The following is a 17,604-nucleotide window of genomic DNA, read 5'->3' as shown; positions in this document are numbered from 1 at the left end:
ATGTCCTGAATGATCCCACATGCAATTAAGTTTTTTAATGGCTTGCCAAAGAGAAACAATAAACTTGGCTTGCATCTATCTGTAAGAATCTTTTCTGTCATGCTGGGAGAATATTGGTCCTTGGACTTTTCTGTACAGACCTTGCTGCACTTGGTTTGTACTGTCAAGACCGTGGGCCAATATTCTCTTAGTATGGCCCTTGCACTTGGTTAATAAGGTGTCTATACAGCCCTCAACAAAGTAAGAGGTATTTAAAGCTGTATGTAATGTTTTTTTTCATTTTGTTTACTTAACTTCTTAAGTTGTTCATTTACTTTTCTATGAATGTCAGGAAATCATCACCTCAAATATGTACAAGTGTGTGATTGTGAGCCGCATGCTATCACACTCTTGAAATGCCAGTTCTGGCCAGGGTCACCAGCAAATCCCACCACAGGATTCAGCTTCAAACTGATGGAGTTTGTGGAGAAGGTCTTTCTTCATTGTCAAGTGTCCCTGCTAAACATCACTGAAGTGATCACAGAACTCAATCCTCAGCTACAGCCAACACATGTAGGTTTGCTCACAAACAGTCTTTTTGAGACATGACATGACTTTTTTTAATTGATTGATTCTGGTTGAATGGTATGTTTTTTTTTAGGTGAGCTCAATTTACAGTATCCTTAATTCAGAATGCTTTGAAGAATTCAGGTATGTTTGCATATAGGTTGAGAATATCAGAGCTGCTAATTTGTGGATGTACAATGTCTTCTAAGGTATTATTGATATTAGAATTAATATTATTTTTACTATTATTATTGTTGTTGTTCTTGTTATATTAGTATTATTAATATTATTATTATTAGTAGTAGTAGAGGTAGTCACATGATTTACAAGTGCTTATTTATATTATTATTTTATTCATTTATTTATTATCTAGTCCCCCAGCTAATATAGATCTCAAACTCATGCTTTGCTTTTGTCGCTTTTGTGTTCATATGATTCAAAGATACATTGACTGTTTGCTTTAAGGTCAAGATTCCATTTACATTAATTTACAAAATATCTTTCTTGCTGTACATGTACATTTATTGACTTTCTTTAAGAAAGTCCTGATTGACATTTTGTTGTTTTCACATGAAGGTATTTCATGTATCAGTACAGGCATTGTACAAAGTACAATGGAAGTTTGTACAATGGAGCTTGGTGTCCTATATGTCCAAGGGTAACTATACATTGTAATTTGTTCTGAATAGTAGCTTGCACTGTAGTTCTGCAGTAATAATTTTATGTTGTTGTTGCTGTTCTTTTTTATATCTATTTTTCTCTTTTCCCCTCTCTTTTGAACAGGATGATGGTGTTCTCATTGAAAGCATGGATGGGTGCTTTGGACTGTGCAGAAAGAAGGACAAAGGGCATAATTTAGGAACACCCAAACATGGAACACTCCTATTTGCAGACCAGGATGATGTTGACAATTTTGTCAACAGTTATGGCAAAGCTGGAGCAGACATGGAACAGGTCTGTACTTAAGATAACGCAATGCTCATACATTATGGCATAAATGTTAATTTGATAACTGTATGATTTTCCTTTTGGCCCTTTAAATTCAAGATTTTCTGTTTTTGTCCCTTTTTTTTTCACAGAACTGCAGTAAGTTCCATGCTGGAGAGGTTCTTTCAGCTTTAAGATCAAAAGGCAAAAACAAACTCTTTGACGAGAAAGGTGTCTTTGGGCGAGTATGCAGACATGACTTTCCCAAAGGATTCCATAACATAAAGCATGGTGAAAGGTATGGAGTATGTAAATACATTTTACCTAATGTTGTGCCCAATCCTATATGTATTGTCTGTTAGAGAGTTACATGATAGAGCCATTATTATGAATTTGTCAAGCTGACAATTGGCACACTTGTATATACAATACAGGTGCATCCTATGATTCTTTACACTATTAGCATCACCATTGTATAACTTTGTTATTAATTTGAATGTCATATTATAGGAAATATGTTCAATTTGTCTTAGTTTTGTGTAAAAAGATATAAAAGAAAAAATTGGTTATTGATTCACCTTTTCAACAATCTTTTCTCTCTACAGAATATCATACTCTGTTTATGAGCTTAAGAGGCTTAGAAGTCTTAATGAGAGCACCAGAAACAGAGTAATCATCATGTATGACATTGCTTGTCTATTAGCACACCATTAGAAGGTAACTAAATTTTTTGAACATGGATGTGCAGGAGGCTAAATGGTAATCTAAAGTGGCATTTAATTATGTGGAATTGTCCAAAGTATTTTCTATTAAATTTGGGATGAAATAAAATAATTTATTGGAACAGACTGGAATTATGTGAATTGTGGAAAGGAAATGAAGAATGATGTAATCATCAGAGTTATTTACTGAATTTTGAGCAATTGGCTTAATCAAATAAAATATCATTTTTGCAACTGACGTAATTCCATTGTCTGTTTCATCACTTCCTTTCATGGGTACTGGCTTGCTCCCAACATATGGGGGTTCATAGTTCAGTGGGTAGAGCATTGCAATGACAATGGCATGGGCTCAAATCCCAGTGGGGCCAGTCATTCTTTTCTTCTTTGTGTTTGGTTTAATTCCCATTATTGCTTACATTTAAATTGCATGAATATCTGTGAGGATCACATCTTAACTTCAGAATAGTTTATTACTACTGACACAATTTTCATTTACATGTACATGATTATATTTATTAGTGTTCATCTCAGGAAAGCCTCTTGGAAGGTGTTGATGTTGCCATACCCATATTCCATTGCTATGGGCACAAGGCATCATGCCAGGTTAGTATATATCAGTTTAACAGTAAATGGCCTTGTGGCAATGTGAAGAAATGTGTGGCAATACCTCAACATTGGTTAAATACAGTTGTAATCATACACATCTCATACTTACCTACCAATGGGTAAGCAGTGTGGGATCTGAAATCTGACAGCAGTTTCTAAAATTGAAAGCAAATGATCTACAAGGGTCAGCTAAGCAAGCAAGGTGAAATATTTAAGCACATGTACATGTTCCTTATAAAAGAGTGGCCACCCTACATAAGCCTATCAGCTTTGGAAATGACCACTAACCAGTGAGCCTTTACTCAAGGTTAATTTTGCCTAGAATTAAAATTAAATTTTTAAGTATATAGCCTGCAGTGCAGGTGGTTTTGGTGGTTGTCATCTTTTGAGTGTTTGTTTTACTGGAAAGCTGGGGCGAAAATACAATGCGTGAGGAGGTCTCATGCTCCAACTCTCCACTGTTTTCCTAATTCAAGATGGTGCTTTGAACACTCAAGTTGGAAATACTCATTCACACTGCTAAAATCTGCCTGCACTGCAGGCTAGTACATGTATTTGCTAAATATCTGATGCAAGGTCCATGCCATATTAATGCTTTTATCTTCAATAATGGTTTTATCTTCAATATGATTGTCTGTAGATCCAGTACAGTCCAAGAAGGATCAAGGGAACTGGATTGACAGATGGGGAAGGGGTGGAAAGGTTATGGTCCTTTCTGCGAAGGTTTTCCTCTGTCACTAAAGAAATGAGTGCTCACAAAAGGACAGATGTTTTGACTGATGGGCTTCTTCACTATGCCCAACATTTGTATCACAAATTTGGTATGGTTAATTTTATTGAAAACATAACTTTCACATTTCTGTGGGTTTTGCTGAAAAGTAAAAGGGATATCAACTATTGACCAGTACTTTAGCTGGACAGCTTTATGTACCCTGTGTTTTCTGTCATAGTTGCAATTCTTCATTTTTTCAATATGGACATGTGCAATGTATTTACAGATGTAACTCGAGGTTGGCTAGTCTTAATTATTAGTACACATCAAACTGATTCCTTTTAATGTTCACAGGTTTTACTCTAAAAAGCAAAGTTTGCAAGGGCAGAAATTCTTCTTCAGGATGTCAGTGCAAAGCTTAAGGAACTCACTGAAAAACTTCCGGGTATACATTTTAAACCTTTTTTTTTTTACTCATTGCATTGAAAAACAGCACAATGACTTACATGCATGCTATATGATTATTGCAAATTATACTTGTATTTACCTGCATGTACTAGATTGTGATGATGATGTGATACAAGAGTGGCAAAAGGAAGAAGTTGAAGCACTGAAACCAAAAGAACACGGTAGTTTTATTCCTCAGCATTTGTTAACAATCATTAGGGAGAACAGTTTTTTTTTGTATTCACTAATATATTATTAATCTGTCACAGGATTAATACTGCAGTGGGACGAATCATATGTCAGCTTGCTCCTCATGTCTAAAAAACTCAGGTATATAGTGTGTGGAAGTACCACCTACCAAATTATTCATGACTTACATTAGCGAGTACCTGAGCTTTTCGAAAGCGATTAAACTTGTAAAAGGCGAAATTCCTACCTAACCAGTCGTTGTAGTGGACTACGTGAAACTGATCCTTTAGTTGATTCATGGCATTACCTGATCCTTTGTGACCTCGGCTTAAATAGAGCTGTTCTGTAGAGCTTTCTTCGGTCAAACCCAGTCTGGTCAAGTCAGGTAAAAAACCAGTCAGCTCAGCGGTATTTAATAAATCCACTTTGGAGCCAACTTTGTCGTTGTTAGTCATTGTCTCGAGGATAGTCAACAGCCGTAATAGATTCCGGCCTTCCCGCAGCCAGCGAGTGCCCCCAGGAAAGCCTTTTCCCAGAAGAAGTTTATCGGGTTGTCCCCCGTCCGTCCGTTTATTTGTGAAGGCAAAAACCTGTTTTCACAATAATATAAGTATAGTATTTGTACTCCTCTTTCTTTCCACCTTAGCAAATATAATTACTAAGTATTAAACTGAAAATATTGTGTACGTATCTCCACCCATTTAAATTTTTTTTTTCAGAAATGAATTGAGCTGTGTACAAGATGAAGATCAAGGGAAAGTAAAAGATGTTGAAAAGAAAATCAAACGGTAAGTCATAAATATGCAAATTCCTTCCTTCCAGCAACGACTGGAATAATCAGGTTCTGCAGACAGGGAATTAAGGGTGCCGAAATTAAAAACAAATAATAAATCTCTCTAACTTACATTTATTGTACATAGGAACGAGAAGGCCATAGTAGCCATGGAAAAGAAGCATCACATCAGAGAAAGATGGTCCGATCTGTCTCGTGTGTTTGTAACCGTTAAGTCACGTCTCTACGAGAAGAGAAAGAGCGAACTCTTGTTGAGTTTACATTGCATGGCATCCGAAAGATGTTTCTTGGTGGAATTGAAGCGAGAATATGCTGGTAATAAACTGAAGAAACTGCTATGTAAAATATTTAGTAGCAGGTGTATTTTGGTGATCATGGTCTGCAGTAATTCCGTCGTTATGTTGCTGCGTATGCCCGTTGTTTTTAACTGCGACTCTAGGCATTGTACTGGGATTATTTGAGTAGGGGTATGAGGGCTAAATTTTCCCAGTTCTCAAGTCTTACACATTTACATTTTTCCGTCTAATCCGTAAAACTGCCACTGAATTGCGTTTTTAGTTATCATGAACTTTTTAATTTTCAGATGGCCAAGCAATTGCCATAAAGCTCGCAAAGCAGATCGACAAAGTCGTCAAGTCCATTCACAAAACTTTGTCCCAAATAAATGGGTATCTTCCCAATGATGTACCCCAAATTCTTTATGACGATGCTAAGGATCCTAAGAGCAGCATTTACTCTGAAGTCCAAGAGGAAGGGGACACCGTTCCTGCTCTTGTTAGGAGGCAGATAATTGACCTTTTCTGCTTACACAACAGGTGTCAGGAAGAGCTTGAACTGTTGAAGGAGGAAATGAATCGCCTTGTCTCTTTTCTCCAAAACGAAATCAGGCTTATAGACGAATCAGTGGATGCGTATCTGCCTTACACTGATAACCCTCTTAATGCAGGAGTGATAGCTTGTCTTAAAAAGAAACGGATGATTCATTGTAATCACATTTCCTCGCTGCTGCTTTTATGGGGTGGTATCTTGGATTCCCCTAAACCTATTGGTCATGCTGAGGTAGCAAAAACCTATGCTAATTTGAGTGGTATCGACTATCCTCTAGATGACGAGAAATCAGACGAATCGATGATGGAGGAAGTTGTGGACGATGAGGCCTTTGTGTTGGAACTGACATCAGACAGCGAATTATCTGATAATGAATAAAACTCATTTTGTCTCTGGCGCTTGCCAAAGCCATACAGAAACAGCCTCTGTTTTGTTTATGTGCGCGCGCCAATAGCGGGTAAACTTCTCGGAAAACCCAACAAATATCAATACATTGTGTAGGATTATACTGACTGGCCAATCATCACAATATGTTTTAATAAATTCTCACCGATGGCAAATTTCATCTCGGTGGTGATTTGTAGCAGTTTTTACGTTATTAGGATTATACGTAGCATGTGTAGACGGCGTATTTTATATGCTAATCGGTGCCGAAGCTCCCTCAACGGACACTCGTATGTGGACAGCTCTACTAACCCACCTAGTCAAAACTCCGTTTTATTAGACTCCCATACAAACTCTGTATTCTGATATTATTGAAAATCATGTTTGTATGGATTGGAGTTCACTGGAGGTACAATTGTAGGCGTGGAACAGATGTCGGACCATGAGTCACCGTTATCAATTTTGAGAGGTCCACCATTGTCGAACAAAAACATTAGTCATCTTTGTCCATCTGTACCAAAAGGAATGATAGATAAATAGATATTAGCAAGTATGGGGTGGGTGTCTCGAATATCTTTATAAACTCCGTATTATAATTATCGCACATATAAGGCACTTTATAACTTAGGTTTGAATACTCTAATTGATAAGCCAAATACTGAATTTGGTCGTTGTTCTTCTGTACATTGTCAATTCGGACCATCCTTACTGAACTGAGGTGACGCTTTTTGAGCGTTGCATGCTTAACCATCACCCGTCCAACAAAAATGGCCATGCAGATATACCCATGTACCACTTTTCATTCTTAGATGGCAATGGATCTCATTGTGTAACCTTACTATACAGTACCTCTTATGAACGCAGTCACATTAACTGAGCATATATATATACATGTTCCTAACAAATCTGTCTTGAAAGTGTTTAGGCAATACATATCTTGGTGGCATCCATGAAATAGTGAATATGAGCCACATAATTTCAAATTTCTGTTTTGTATGATATCAAGTAAAAAATATATCAGTATACGTCCTTCGTGAGGCCATAACGAAATTGACACACCCGTAACGGAATTAGCACGTGCCGGAATTACTGAGAAAAAGTTATAAGTTGTAATTATTTCAGGCGATTTAACGGATTGTGTTGTTAAAATGGTAAACAGGCAGTCAGTGCTACTCTGCAAAAGTGTCCTGCATATTGCGCAGTGGTTTAACGCATTTAATTGCTAACTCTAGATCTTCGCTTTATTCGTTAAGTTGTGTTGTACTGTCACTGTACGTCAAGTAGCAAATGAACCACAAGTCACACGCGACGTCGATCGTCGTCCAACCTCGATGATACTAAAATATTTCTTAAAATATCATTATCCTGACGAAATTAATGTTAATTAATAGTTTTATCGACTAGTTTCTTCCTAAAATTGTTCTAAAGGTCTTTTTTTTTTGTCCTTTTCTAGATAGTCCAGTAGTCAGGTTTAGCACATGATTTCGTTATAGCATTAAACTACCGTATTCCTCATCAGTGTTTACAATTGTGTGTACGGACGGATATTTTTAAAGATTATTTTTGAAGGTGAATTCATGTTTCTGCCAAAAGATGTTATAACAGCCAAAAGATATCATAACAGCTATTTACTGTGGGTTGGCTAACCATGTGAAGTTTTTCTAAATTCTTTTAACGAAATTAGCACAGTCAGTGCTGATGTCCTTGCGCCATGATAATATGAAACTTCTCCATTACATCGAGGAGAAGCCATGTTTTTCCGTCGATCAAAGTACCAAACGTAGAAACATTTTGTCTAGGTAGGGTCGGGGGGGGGGGAAGTTAAGGTGTGAGACGTGGGAGGCGGGAGAAGGGGGAGGCGAGGAAAAAGAGACGGGATGGTGACGCACTGAGACACTGAGACACTGCGATTTTTAATCCATTGCAACTGGAAAAAAAAACGCAAAACGTGTTGTGCGTGGCATATCTGTATACTACATTTCCGAACTGAAAGATTCGGATCGAAGGCTGAGGAATGCTAGAGCAGTTTACCTCTAACATCAATGGACTGGGAACCAGACCCCCAGACAAGCCACAGGGAGCGAGGTCACGAACTTACGCTGCTCTTTACGCCCTTTGAAATGTATTTCCATTTTGAAAACGGATACGACCCAAGTGATCTTGTTGTTCAAATTCGCCAAGAAAAGAAAGTGGCAAAGGATATTGGATTAACGCAAAGAAGCCACTTTCTCGGTTTAATGGAAAACCTTGTTTGCCATTTCCATGAGATCCGAAACGTGGAGTCGACAACCTCAATTCGTACAGGAATGTTAATGGAATTGATAAAGATGAAGATGTCCAACGAGGCCGAAAGCATTTTAAGTCATTTGAACGATCATAACCCGCCAAAGCCACCACAGCGGAAGAAACGACTGAGGAAAAAACTTTATAAATATCCCTGCAGTGTGAGTATGCAGCTTTCAATGTTATGCACTAGACGGGGTCAGGTGGAGGGGTTAAGCAAGGTTTGGGGATTTTGATATTTTCTGTCCAAATAATTTTCAAATTTGCCACCCCAGTCTGGACACCGAAATTGGTAAAAAATATCAAAATCCCTACACTGGGGCAAGTGAGTGTGATCATTTATAACGAAGTGCCAAAATTCTCTATGCACCCCGGGGACATTACAAAAAATCAAAATACCTACTTTGGGGACTGCCCTCATAGTCAAATTTCCATGGCTAGCCAGACACCCCTCTTCTTCTTGGGCTTTATGTTGAAAGGTGCATTGAGAAAATGCCAATTAACTGAGAGAGGATGAGCTAAGATTGCCATTGTATGAAGCATGAAATATAAAATTTTAGGTCAACTCCACTATCTGGTTCATAAAGTAATAGGCTCCTACATATAATCTACACCTATATAGAATGAATGTAGCACTATGATTTATAAATGTAAACAAAAGACACCCATCTTGGTACTCAAAAGGATTCAAACCCTGGAGGTGGTGGAGTCTGTACAGTGGTGTGAGAATGACATCTAGAACTACCTTTAAGATGTTGATATTGGCCCATTTGTTCATACGATAAGAAAATACTTTTTAAAATTATTGGACAAAGGTGAGCAAAACAATGTGCAGATCAATTTACCAAAGCGAAAGGCAGACTAGCATGGGTAAGGCATGAGTAACTGATCTGCAAGACACTAATATATCATGATATTTTGTGATAAATTAGTCCTATCATTATTTTATCCTGGTGCATTCTTGCATGTGTTTTATGATTGCATAACTGTTTCTCCTTCTTTTGGATCATTGGCCCCTTTGCAGCTAGTTAGCCTTCACATGACCCCCTTCTTAATGTTAAGAAACATAAAAGGCCTAATGTAAAGTCACTGAGTGGAGAGTGTGCCATTTTCTCCAGCACCATGACTTCACATTTCCAAACAAATAATTTTAAATCTCTGAGGTTTAGAAACCTAATTAGTGATCATATAAAAGGACCTCTTGTTGCAGCGTTTAGATCACCCCTGATGAAGGCACTAGACAAGAGTGTAGAAACGTTGGGTCTATGAATCATAACTTCTTCGGTTAAATTCATTAAATCTGCAAACCAGAGTAGTGTCAAACTATGTCCGTTTAGAAACCTGTTAAGCATTATTCCTATATTCCAACCCAGCCTATTTTAATTTTCTTTTGACTAATTTTCACCTGCTCTTTCAGCCTAAGACGGTTTTTTAGAATTGTATCCCATAATATCTCACCACCCTTATCCAACCACCATCCAGTACAGTTGGCGCAGTTGGTGGAGTATGGGCTAGACTACAGTGCATGTGGGAAATTTCATGTTGGAAACCCAGGCTAAAAAACTCACCAGGGTATTAAAATAACTGAAAAAAATGTTCTTCTTCTGCATATACTGGTTAGATGTTCTATTCTTTTCTGATAAGGGTGGGTCAAATGACTCTGAAAACTCTGGGAAACAATCTGCAGCATTGCTGGAATATTTATGAGCACAGCTGTGTATGGGCATCTGGAATGTTATTTGCACAAAACAATGTTACATATGAATAGATCATTCTTTGTAGAGAGATATTTGCGGGTCATATGCTGATGCTTGGCCTATCTAATGATGATCTCAACTAGCTGTCATTTTGCAATAACAAGCTAAGCAGTCATGATGATCCAAAATGAAATATTCACATATCTATTTTTCTATAATTTTATTTCCAGATTTGTCAGAAAGAATACAATAATCTTTCCAACCATTTGAAACATGCACATAAGCTGAGTAAGAGTGAAGTTGAGGAGCTAAAGAGTGAAAAGAATCAGGGAAAGGCCAAAGGAAATCAGGAAAATAGGTAATTTATTACATTTCTTATTGTTCAGTTCTGTTTTTTAGAGGATTGTGTTCATTGTAGTTACATAGATGAGTGTTTTCTCTACTGTACACAGCATTCTTGACTTTTTTCAATTCAAGCTCATTTTGACACATTGCATTTTTCCTATATTTTCAGCAAAACCAAGAGGCCCATTAGATGTTGTCCACTACAGGGATGTACCTGGGTTGGACGACGCTTTGATTACCACCTACCAAAAGTACACAATATTGGCAAATATTCAGAAAAGTACTTATCATTAGTACACAAAAATGGCAAAATGTAATGTTTCTGGTTTTCTTTGTACAATCAAGCTTCTACAAGTGGTCTTTGTTAGAAAGTATGACATGCATGTAGCCTATTGTAATAGGTAATAAAAGTGCTTTATACTGGATTTTGTATTCATTTTTAGACACACCACTTGGACCACTGAAAATGATCAACAAATTAGCAAACAAACTTCTAGGCTAATCATTATCTATAGTTTAATAATAGTAACAATTTAAGAACTACAATTTAGGATTCTCTGTATGTCAGCTGGCTATAAAATTGGCTTTCCAATAGGTTCTTAGAAAAGGTATATTAAATTGAAAAGTACGTATTGTTAAATTTTAAATAATAGCGCTACTTCTTAAGGCAGCAAATATAATGCATTGTTAAATACTTCAGGTATATTAAAATACTGGTCATCTGAAATTTCCATCCCCTGCAAAAAATATAATGGTCCATGGGGTCCATTTTTGATCAAGTTGGCAATAGTAACATAATCCTGATGATTGTTCAGTAATTTGTAGTTGGATTGGCCTTGTAAGTCAAGCCAATACCCTTTTATCTTGTAAGTAAATGAAGCTTTGACTAGTTTTGATGGATTCTGGATAGTGTAGAAAAGCCACAATTTCTCATCTTCTGACTCAGTAAACACTGGGACAATAAGCCCTTGTGCTTCTGTGGAGTGTTGAATATTAGCACCAACAGCAAGCCATGCATCATCTTCAAAATAAAAACTATATTCATTTAATCTTAGTCTCTCTTCCTGGTTAAGTCTCAACTCCACAACCTCCACATCTTGTTCTTTAATCTTGTCAGACAGTCTAACTACCCTTTCTGCACATTGTCTGTCCACTATCCTGGACAGAAGAGTGACTACTGTTTCAGGCTGAGTTGGAGAGGGAATAAAATCCCTGTTGCTTTGCAAGTTTACATTTGCATTACTGGTAATCACGAATTTAATTTCGCTTTTTTTCTCCATTATGGCCTGGAGTTGTTTAATGCCATAATGGAAGGGTTTCTTAAAGAAAATGCCATCTGGGAGATTTTCTACTGTAAAACCCCCACGTAGATACGGCAACCTGCTGCCTGGTTTCTTTATTGCTTCGCCTATTGTGCAAGAGAAAGAGAAACATTGATTGGTAATGATAATAGCACTGAGTGGAGTACAATTCAGGAAGTAATTGGGCAAGTAATGAGCCTGATTACCCCTGAAATGTATGACAGTAAGTCTTATTGACCATTTCCACATGTCCCATATGACACTTTCTTTGCCAAAATGTGAGACACAAGGTAAGAATAAGTAATTCAATTTCATTAGCTAGTGGCATTTTCTACTGGATTTTTATTGGCTGCACAATTGTCAGATTTGACCTGTCCAGTTAAAAGCAGCTGTAATCACACAAGCCAAATTGGACAGTTTTCTTATTACAGTATTCAGATTAAGGATCAAATATTCGCTGTTCAGAACCAATCAGGTTTGAGGATTTTGTTATAGACATCATCAGCTTTGTTGTTATTATCATAGCTAATAATAATGATGATGATGATGATGACGATGATGATGACAACAATTACATGTTAACATCTGTACTATAGTGAATAATATGTATATTCTTAAACTTACTGTATTTGGAATTGAATAGCTGTTGTACATCTTTGTATGTGTACCTCTCATTGGTGCAAGCTAAATAAATAAATACAGAGGTACTATGTAGTTTCAGGTCTATTTTGATGATGTATTCACCTTATTTACAATCATGAATAATCTTGTCAATTGGATGACACACTTTATAGTATAAGCTATATAAACATCTGCTAATACAGTTGCATGCCAACAAATCAATCGAACACTTTCAATGTTTATAATATTACTAATTCAAAGTAATAATATATACCAAAGTGGTCTCGGAATTTGATGTTGATGTCAGGATTCAGGCATAAGAAAGAGAAACCTGCACTTGATCCAAAGTTGTACACTTGGCCTGAAGTGTCTTGAAAAATCAGAGAAGATTCACAGCCCAAGTCTTCTAGAAACATGATCTGAAGCAGATGAAAAAGTAAATGTGGCACAAGGATTACTCAAAAGGACACAAACATCTGCATGTTGCATTAATTCCCACAGAGTACAATAATTAGAAATTACTCATCCACTTTTAATAAAGTTATAAGTTATTCTGAATTTGCATGGTTTATGCTACCTAATTTCATAAAGTGATTGAAACCTTTACCTCATTTAGAAGATTTTTTCTGTGAACTGATATCAATTTAGATTTTTGAGCCTCACTAAGCTCTGAAACATCAGGGGCCTTTAAACTTTCTGCTTTTCCTTTGAACGCATCTTTTTCTGCAGATGTCATGTCACGCCATTTCTTGGCAGCTTCTTCATTCTTTTGAGCCAAGGACAATTTCTTGCACTCATCTAGCAAAAAAAAATTAAAGCTTTCATTTCCACTGAATATCAATTCAATTGGTTTGATTATTACAATGTCACTGCATGATTTTCAGTTTCCTCGGCAATCAAAGATATTGCATCAACTAAAAATGAAAATAAATTAATCAACAACTCTATTATGGTGTCAAAGGTTAAAAGTAGCTGAGGATGAAAACCGTTTTGGGTCGCAATATAGAGTTCTGTCAGACCCCCACCCCTGCAAGTACCCCCCCCTGGGGTTTAGACACAGTTTAACAAGGCCACTGTCCATTATTGATTTAAATCTGGTATCCTGGCACCAAAATAAAATAAAAATCCAGCAGGCACAGTTAGCAGAGAAAACCACAATATTCATTTCTTAGAAATAATAGACTAGTAGAGGTTTATTAATGATACCCATAGGTGTATGGGCACCTTTGGACTTTGAAAATTTTTTAAACTGGGGGGGGGGGGGATTTGCACACCCATGCCCCAGGACTGTACACCTCTAATGTTACCCTATATTTTAGCCATGGTCTATAATAGTTATAATGCATGTAAATAATCTGTCCCTAGTGTTTGAAAACATTATCAGGGTTCTCACCTGACTTGAAATACTCTGAACAGAACATGTTGTAGGAGTGTGAGCCACGTGAACCAGTTGGGATCTTAATTGGCTTTGGAGCTGCTTGTACTCCAGAATTTATCTTTTCCTTTTGTCTGGCATTTCCAATCCATTTCTACATAAATGTACCACATTAAAAATAAAGTATTTCAAAATGCCTTAAGCTACAATAGAAACCCTTCCCTTTTTGCTCTCTTTCACTGGCTGGCCCTATAGAGGCCCAGCCAGGGTAAGTTCCTACAGGGGACATGGTCCAAAAAGTAGCTGTGGCATATATGTGAAAGTATGAAAAAATTAAGATCTTGTTCACCAAAATTCTGACAACAACAACAAGGTGGAGAAATAAAGACAAAATAATAATAACCGTAGGTTTTTAAATTCAGACAAGCAACACAGGGAACCCACAGAAACTCACAGGGAACTCACAGAAACTCTGAGCTTGTATACAGAGCAAATTTTCAATCCAGTACAGAATGCTTGGCTGGCAACAAATCAATAAAGGTAGATCTTCTTGGTATGTACATGTATGTCGAATGGATGATGTGATTATAACATTTAACAGCTCTAGATTGAGGATACCTAAACTTCGAACCAGGATTCGATCGTTAGCTATGGGTTACCTATTATTAACACTTTGGTTAGCCTACTTTTCAGCTCCAATTAGCCAAACTTGTATTCTGGTTAGCCTCAGAGTACTCAGGTTGGCCTAACTAGCTCTTCTGTTGGCCTACAGAGCACTCGGGTTAGCCCACTTTTAACTAAGGTTGCTTGCGGTTAGCTCTCAATATTTGTAATGGTAACACAATATATATTCTTAAATTTATAATAACGGATGAGTAAACACATATCTTCTTTTACCGGCATATTCTTGATCATTGATTATACTGCACACTGCAAGCGTATTTTCGAGCATAAAACTGCATAAAGCAATTATTTTCAAAAAAAAAAGTAAGCCTACTTTAATTAACGAGGGAAATAATTACCACAAGGCCTCATTATGAATAGTACAATCGTACAGTTAACTTCCTTGACCTCGGTATATGACGGATGAAATTCTGTTTAAGAATCAATCCTTTAAAAAGATTCGTTTATGCAGCACACAGAGTAAGGGAATTAATTCTATAGGACAATATACCGCTACATCATTTACATATGTCGGTGAGCTTTGAAGAAAGAAGCACTCACCATAATGATCGCTATTATTATTCAACGAGATGCAAATAAGTGGCGGGGTATTCCACATACATGAAACATGGTAGTGTTTCAGTCCAACTAAAAAATATCTTACCTTTACTTGATCAATAGTCAGCCCAGTTTCCTCGGCTGCCACTCCAATTTTTTCCGTATTATCAGAACCGCATGTTTTCATGCCGCCGTCATAATATTCTTGTAGTTTTGACCTTTGTACATCGCTTATTTTATTGTATGTTCTTTTGCGAGCTCTACTTGTATCCTTGTCGGTCATAGTAACGAAGAAGCGCCAAAAGTGCACGACAAAGCCGATAATACCTGAACTTCCAAACCAAGAAAAGCTAGCGAGTTCGTAGCTATTCCAATCGGTAAAGGTTTCCCCCCTACGAATCCGAAGTGAAGGGAGTTGATTAGTCGAAATGTTTATGCATATTTAATGAGCTACTGGGAAGACTTAGATGATCATTTGAGACGGCTTGAACCCAATGATCTAAATTTAGATTATATGGGTGTTAGCCATTTAGATTGTGTAAGTAGGGTGGACTTTTACCGCAGACGAGGAAGATGACAAATCCATTTACAACCATCGTGAGAATGCTGAGGAACCAGCCGAGAACCCAAAACCATGTTTCCATTGAATTTCTTCGAAATGGCTGTTTATGACTTTTCAATTGCTTTCTTCGGTCAAACCAAGGGTGTTTTGAATGGTTTTAACAATAAAAATTTAATTGTGTTTATATAGAGTTTTTATTCAATCATCTGGCCCGATCCAACCTACGTAAAAGTTTATTACGGCAATATATATGCTGTTTAATTAAGTAATATTCAGGGCTGCAAACATCCATCACTTAATAACGTTCTTGTCAGACGCCTCATGCGCGGAGTTTGACGTCTCTTTATTGGTTTCCAAGAAGAATAAACCAATTGCAATCGGAAATTGATAACAAACGCGGAACATTTATTTAATTTATCTTCTAATGTGTTTTAATTCAAAGAAATTACGGCAGTCCTTTCTTGAGACTATCAGACAGCATGATAGTGTAAATAAGATGCGAAATAACGAAACTTAGCCAACAACAAATAATTTATTTCAATAGCAATAATTCCAAAATCATCAATCGGTCAGTGTTGAGCGTGAATCGCCCCCTTTTATTATCAAGTTAAATACGTTTTTAACAAATAAAGAAGCCTAGAAGCCATGTTCTGTTGTAAAGCATTTCGGAAGCGGCGTTGTTTGTATTTTTACTCGCCATACAGGCTCGTCAAAATACGGCACAACTCGCAAAAATGCTCAGTAATACTACACACCAAAACATCTAAGAAACTATATTTATTCACAACCTGTTCAACATCAACTGCAACCAAATAACTTGTTTTCATACTCGTTTAAAAATTCATCATATGCAACACTTGTGGCTTATGTGCGTCTCTTTTCTTAAAAAATTGTTTGCTTAACACACAAACAGAAATTAAAAGCATTTCACAAAGACTTATCAAGAAAACGTAACGTTATTAATTTCTTGAAAGCGTTCGCCTTTGACAATCTCTGTTGACATACGACAGATGGAATACATGACTTGAATAAATGTCAAGTTATTCATTTTCAGTCGAACGAAGATCTTCTTTAACGAGCATCTCGGAAATGTTATATCATTGTTACCTACGCTACCAAATGTGAAAAATTTCCAAATGAAAACGGATAAATTAAGAGTATTTATATCAGAGAATCTTATATCGGCTTTAACTAACAAAGATGATGATCAATTCCCCGCTAAATTAAACACAGCTCATGCGGAAGTTGCACATATGCAAATCGACTATCGTTGACGAAAATTCAGGCAATTCAGCACTTTTTTTCCTGAATTTATCGTTTCAAAGATATCATGTTATTCATCAACAAGAGCTTAATACTCTAAAACATCGAAGAGAACATACAGTGAAAAACACAGTAAAATTGAGGAGGAAAATGATATATTTTTACTCTGTATTATTAAAATATACAACGCAAGCTCATAGTTATAAGAACCAGATGTTTCTAAGACTAAAATACATGCCAGCCTAAATGATTAATTTAAGAAAAACATTTTCTCCAGTAACTAAAAAACGGCCTCAAAATAATCAATATGTGGCCTTATCAACACTACTTCTCTAAAACAGGTGACTTATCTTTGTTTCATTGGAAGCTTTTTAGCTGAACAGCAGTTTAGATAAAAATTCATATGTCACGAATAGATTCTGAACCGGAAGTCCTCGGGATCTAGGAAAGTTTTAAGTATATGCATCAGCTAATGTTTTTCTTGTGTCGGAACTACTCTGTTGTTAAATAACGAAGCCTTTTGAAGAGAAGCCTTCCGCATCATTGCTTTATATCTCTTTTGAAGAAAACGTAAACTTAACGGTTTATTCCGGAGATTATAACTTGTTGAGTTATTTTCCAATAAAAATCGTTTCCATATTTATGACCAGTTAAAAATAATAAACTACAACGCAAGAATATTCCGTAACACAATAGAAACATACAAGTTACCAAAACCACCCATTTTACAGTTTTACATTTTGTTCTCAGTTTGAACTTTAACGATGCGGTGATTAAAATTC

The 17,604-nt window shown here is 36.6% G+C and overlaps 3 protein-coding genes across 7 annotated transcripts in view; 2 read left to right on the top strand and 1 right to left on the bottom strand.

Moving 5' to 3' along the window:
- The window catches only part of LOC149045866 (uncharacterized), a 7,363-nt gene extending 1,033 nt beyond the window's left edge, over positions 1–6,330 (top strand). For 2 of the 5 annotated variants that reach the window (XM_089207800.1, XM_089207804.1), the window contains exons 3-12: positions 332–552; positions 641–690; positions 1,123–1,204; positions 1,330–1,500; positions 1,626–1,771; positions 2,079–2,190; positions 2,715–2,798; positions 3,442–3,622; positions 3,868–4,142; positions 4,230–4,290. In XM_089207800.1, coding sequence (XP_089063926.1) covers positions 332–552; positions 641–690; positions 1,123–1,204; positions 1,330–1,500; positions 1,626–1,771; positions 2,079–2,187 — 779 coding nt within the window. In that variant the 3' untranslated portion in view covers positions 2,188–2,190; positions 2,715–2,798; positions 3,442–3,622; positions 3,868–4,142; positions 4,230–4,290. Of the gene's footprint in view, positions 1–331; positions 553–640; positions 691–1,122; positions 1,205–1,329; positions 1,501–1,625; positions 1,772–2,078; positions 2,191–2,472; positions 2,799–3,441; positions 3,623–3,867; positions 4,148–4,229; positions 4,291–4,868; positions 4,938–5,069; positions 5,258–5,525 lie in introns of those variants that run through there. The other 3 variants (XM_089207802.1, XM_089207801.1, XM_089207803.1) reach the window with 3 other exon arrangements.
- Positions 6,331–8,795: 2,465 nt separating this feature from the next.
- LOC149045865 (uncharacterized) lies at positions 8,796–11,138 on the top strand. Its single transcript, XM_089206133.1, has 3 exons — positions 8,796–10,009; positions 10,365–10,492; positions 10,649–11,138. The coding sequence occupies exons 1-3, from the start codon at positions 9,977–9,979 to the stop codon at positions 10,794–10,796; spliced, it is 309 nt and encodes a 102-aa protein (XP_089062259.1). The 5' UTR covers positions 8,796–9,976; the 3' UTR covers positions 10,797–11,138.
- A 3-nt stretch (positions 11,139–11,141) lies between these two features.
- Positions 11,142–15,352, bottom strand: LOC149045864 (uncharacterized). Its single transcript, XM_089205966.1, has 6 exons — positions 15,104–15,352; positions 13,795–13,930; positions 13,009–13,199; positions 12,676–12,820; positions 12,405–12,464; positions 11,142–11,887 (listed from the first exon to the last, which is right to left on the bottom strand). The coding sequence occupies exons 1-6, from the start codon at positions 15,278–15,280 to the stop codon at positions 11,142–11,144; spliced, it is 1,455 nt and encodes a 484-aa protein (XP_089062092.1). The 5' UTR covers positions 15,281–15,352.
- Positions 15,353–17,604: the final 2,252 nt, after the last annotated feature.

The sequence above is a fragment of the Pocillopora damicornis genome, chromosome 5 (assembly GCF_964200805.1).
Source record: "Pocillopora damicornis chromosome 5, jaPocDami1.2, whole genome shotgun sequence".
Classification (NCBI taxonomy): Eukaryota; Metazoa; Cnidaria; class Anthozoa; order Scleractinia; family Pocilloporidae; genus Pocillopora; species Pocillopora damicornis.
This window is presented reverse-complemented; position numbering and strand designations above follow the sequence as displayed.

What these genes read in the sequence shown, in the direction of transcription:
- LOC149045865 (XM_089206133.1), top strand. Translation starts at nt 9,977, where the DNA reads ATGTTGGAAACCCAGGCTAAAAAACTCACCAGG. An exon ending in AGGCTAAAAAACTCACCAGG is followed by an intron (nt 10,010 to 10,364) that starts GTATTAAAATAA and finishes TTTTATTTCCAG; the next exon opens with ATTTGTCAGAAAGAATACAA. An exon ending in AAAGGAAATCAGGAAAATAG is followed by an intron (nt 10,493 to 10,648) that starts GTAATTTATTAC and finishes CTATATTTTCAG; the next exon opens with CAAAACCAAGAGGCCCATTA.
- LOC149045864 (XM_089205966.1), bottom strand. Translation starts at nt 15,280, where the DNA reads ATGACCGACAAGGATACAAGTAGAGCTCGCAAAAGAACATACAATAAA. An exon ending in TGACTATTGATCAAGTAAAG is followed by an intron (nt 13,931 to 15,103) that starts GTAAGATATTTT and finishes ACATTTATGTAG; the next exon opens with AAATGGATTGGAAATGCCAG. An exon ending in TTCAGAGTATTTCAAGTCAG is followed by an intron (nt 13,200 to 13,794) that starts GTGAGAACCCTG and finishes TTTTTTTGCTAG; the next exon opens with ATGAGTGCAAGAAATTGTCC.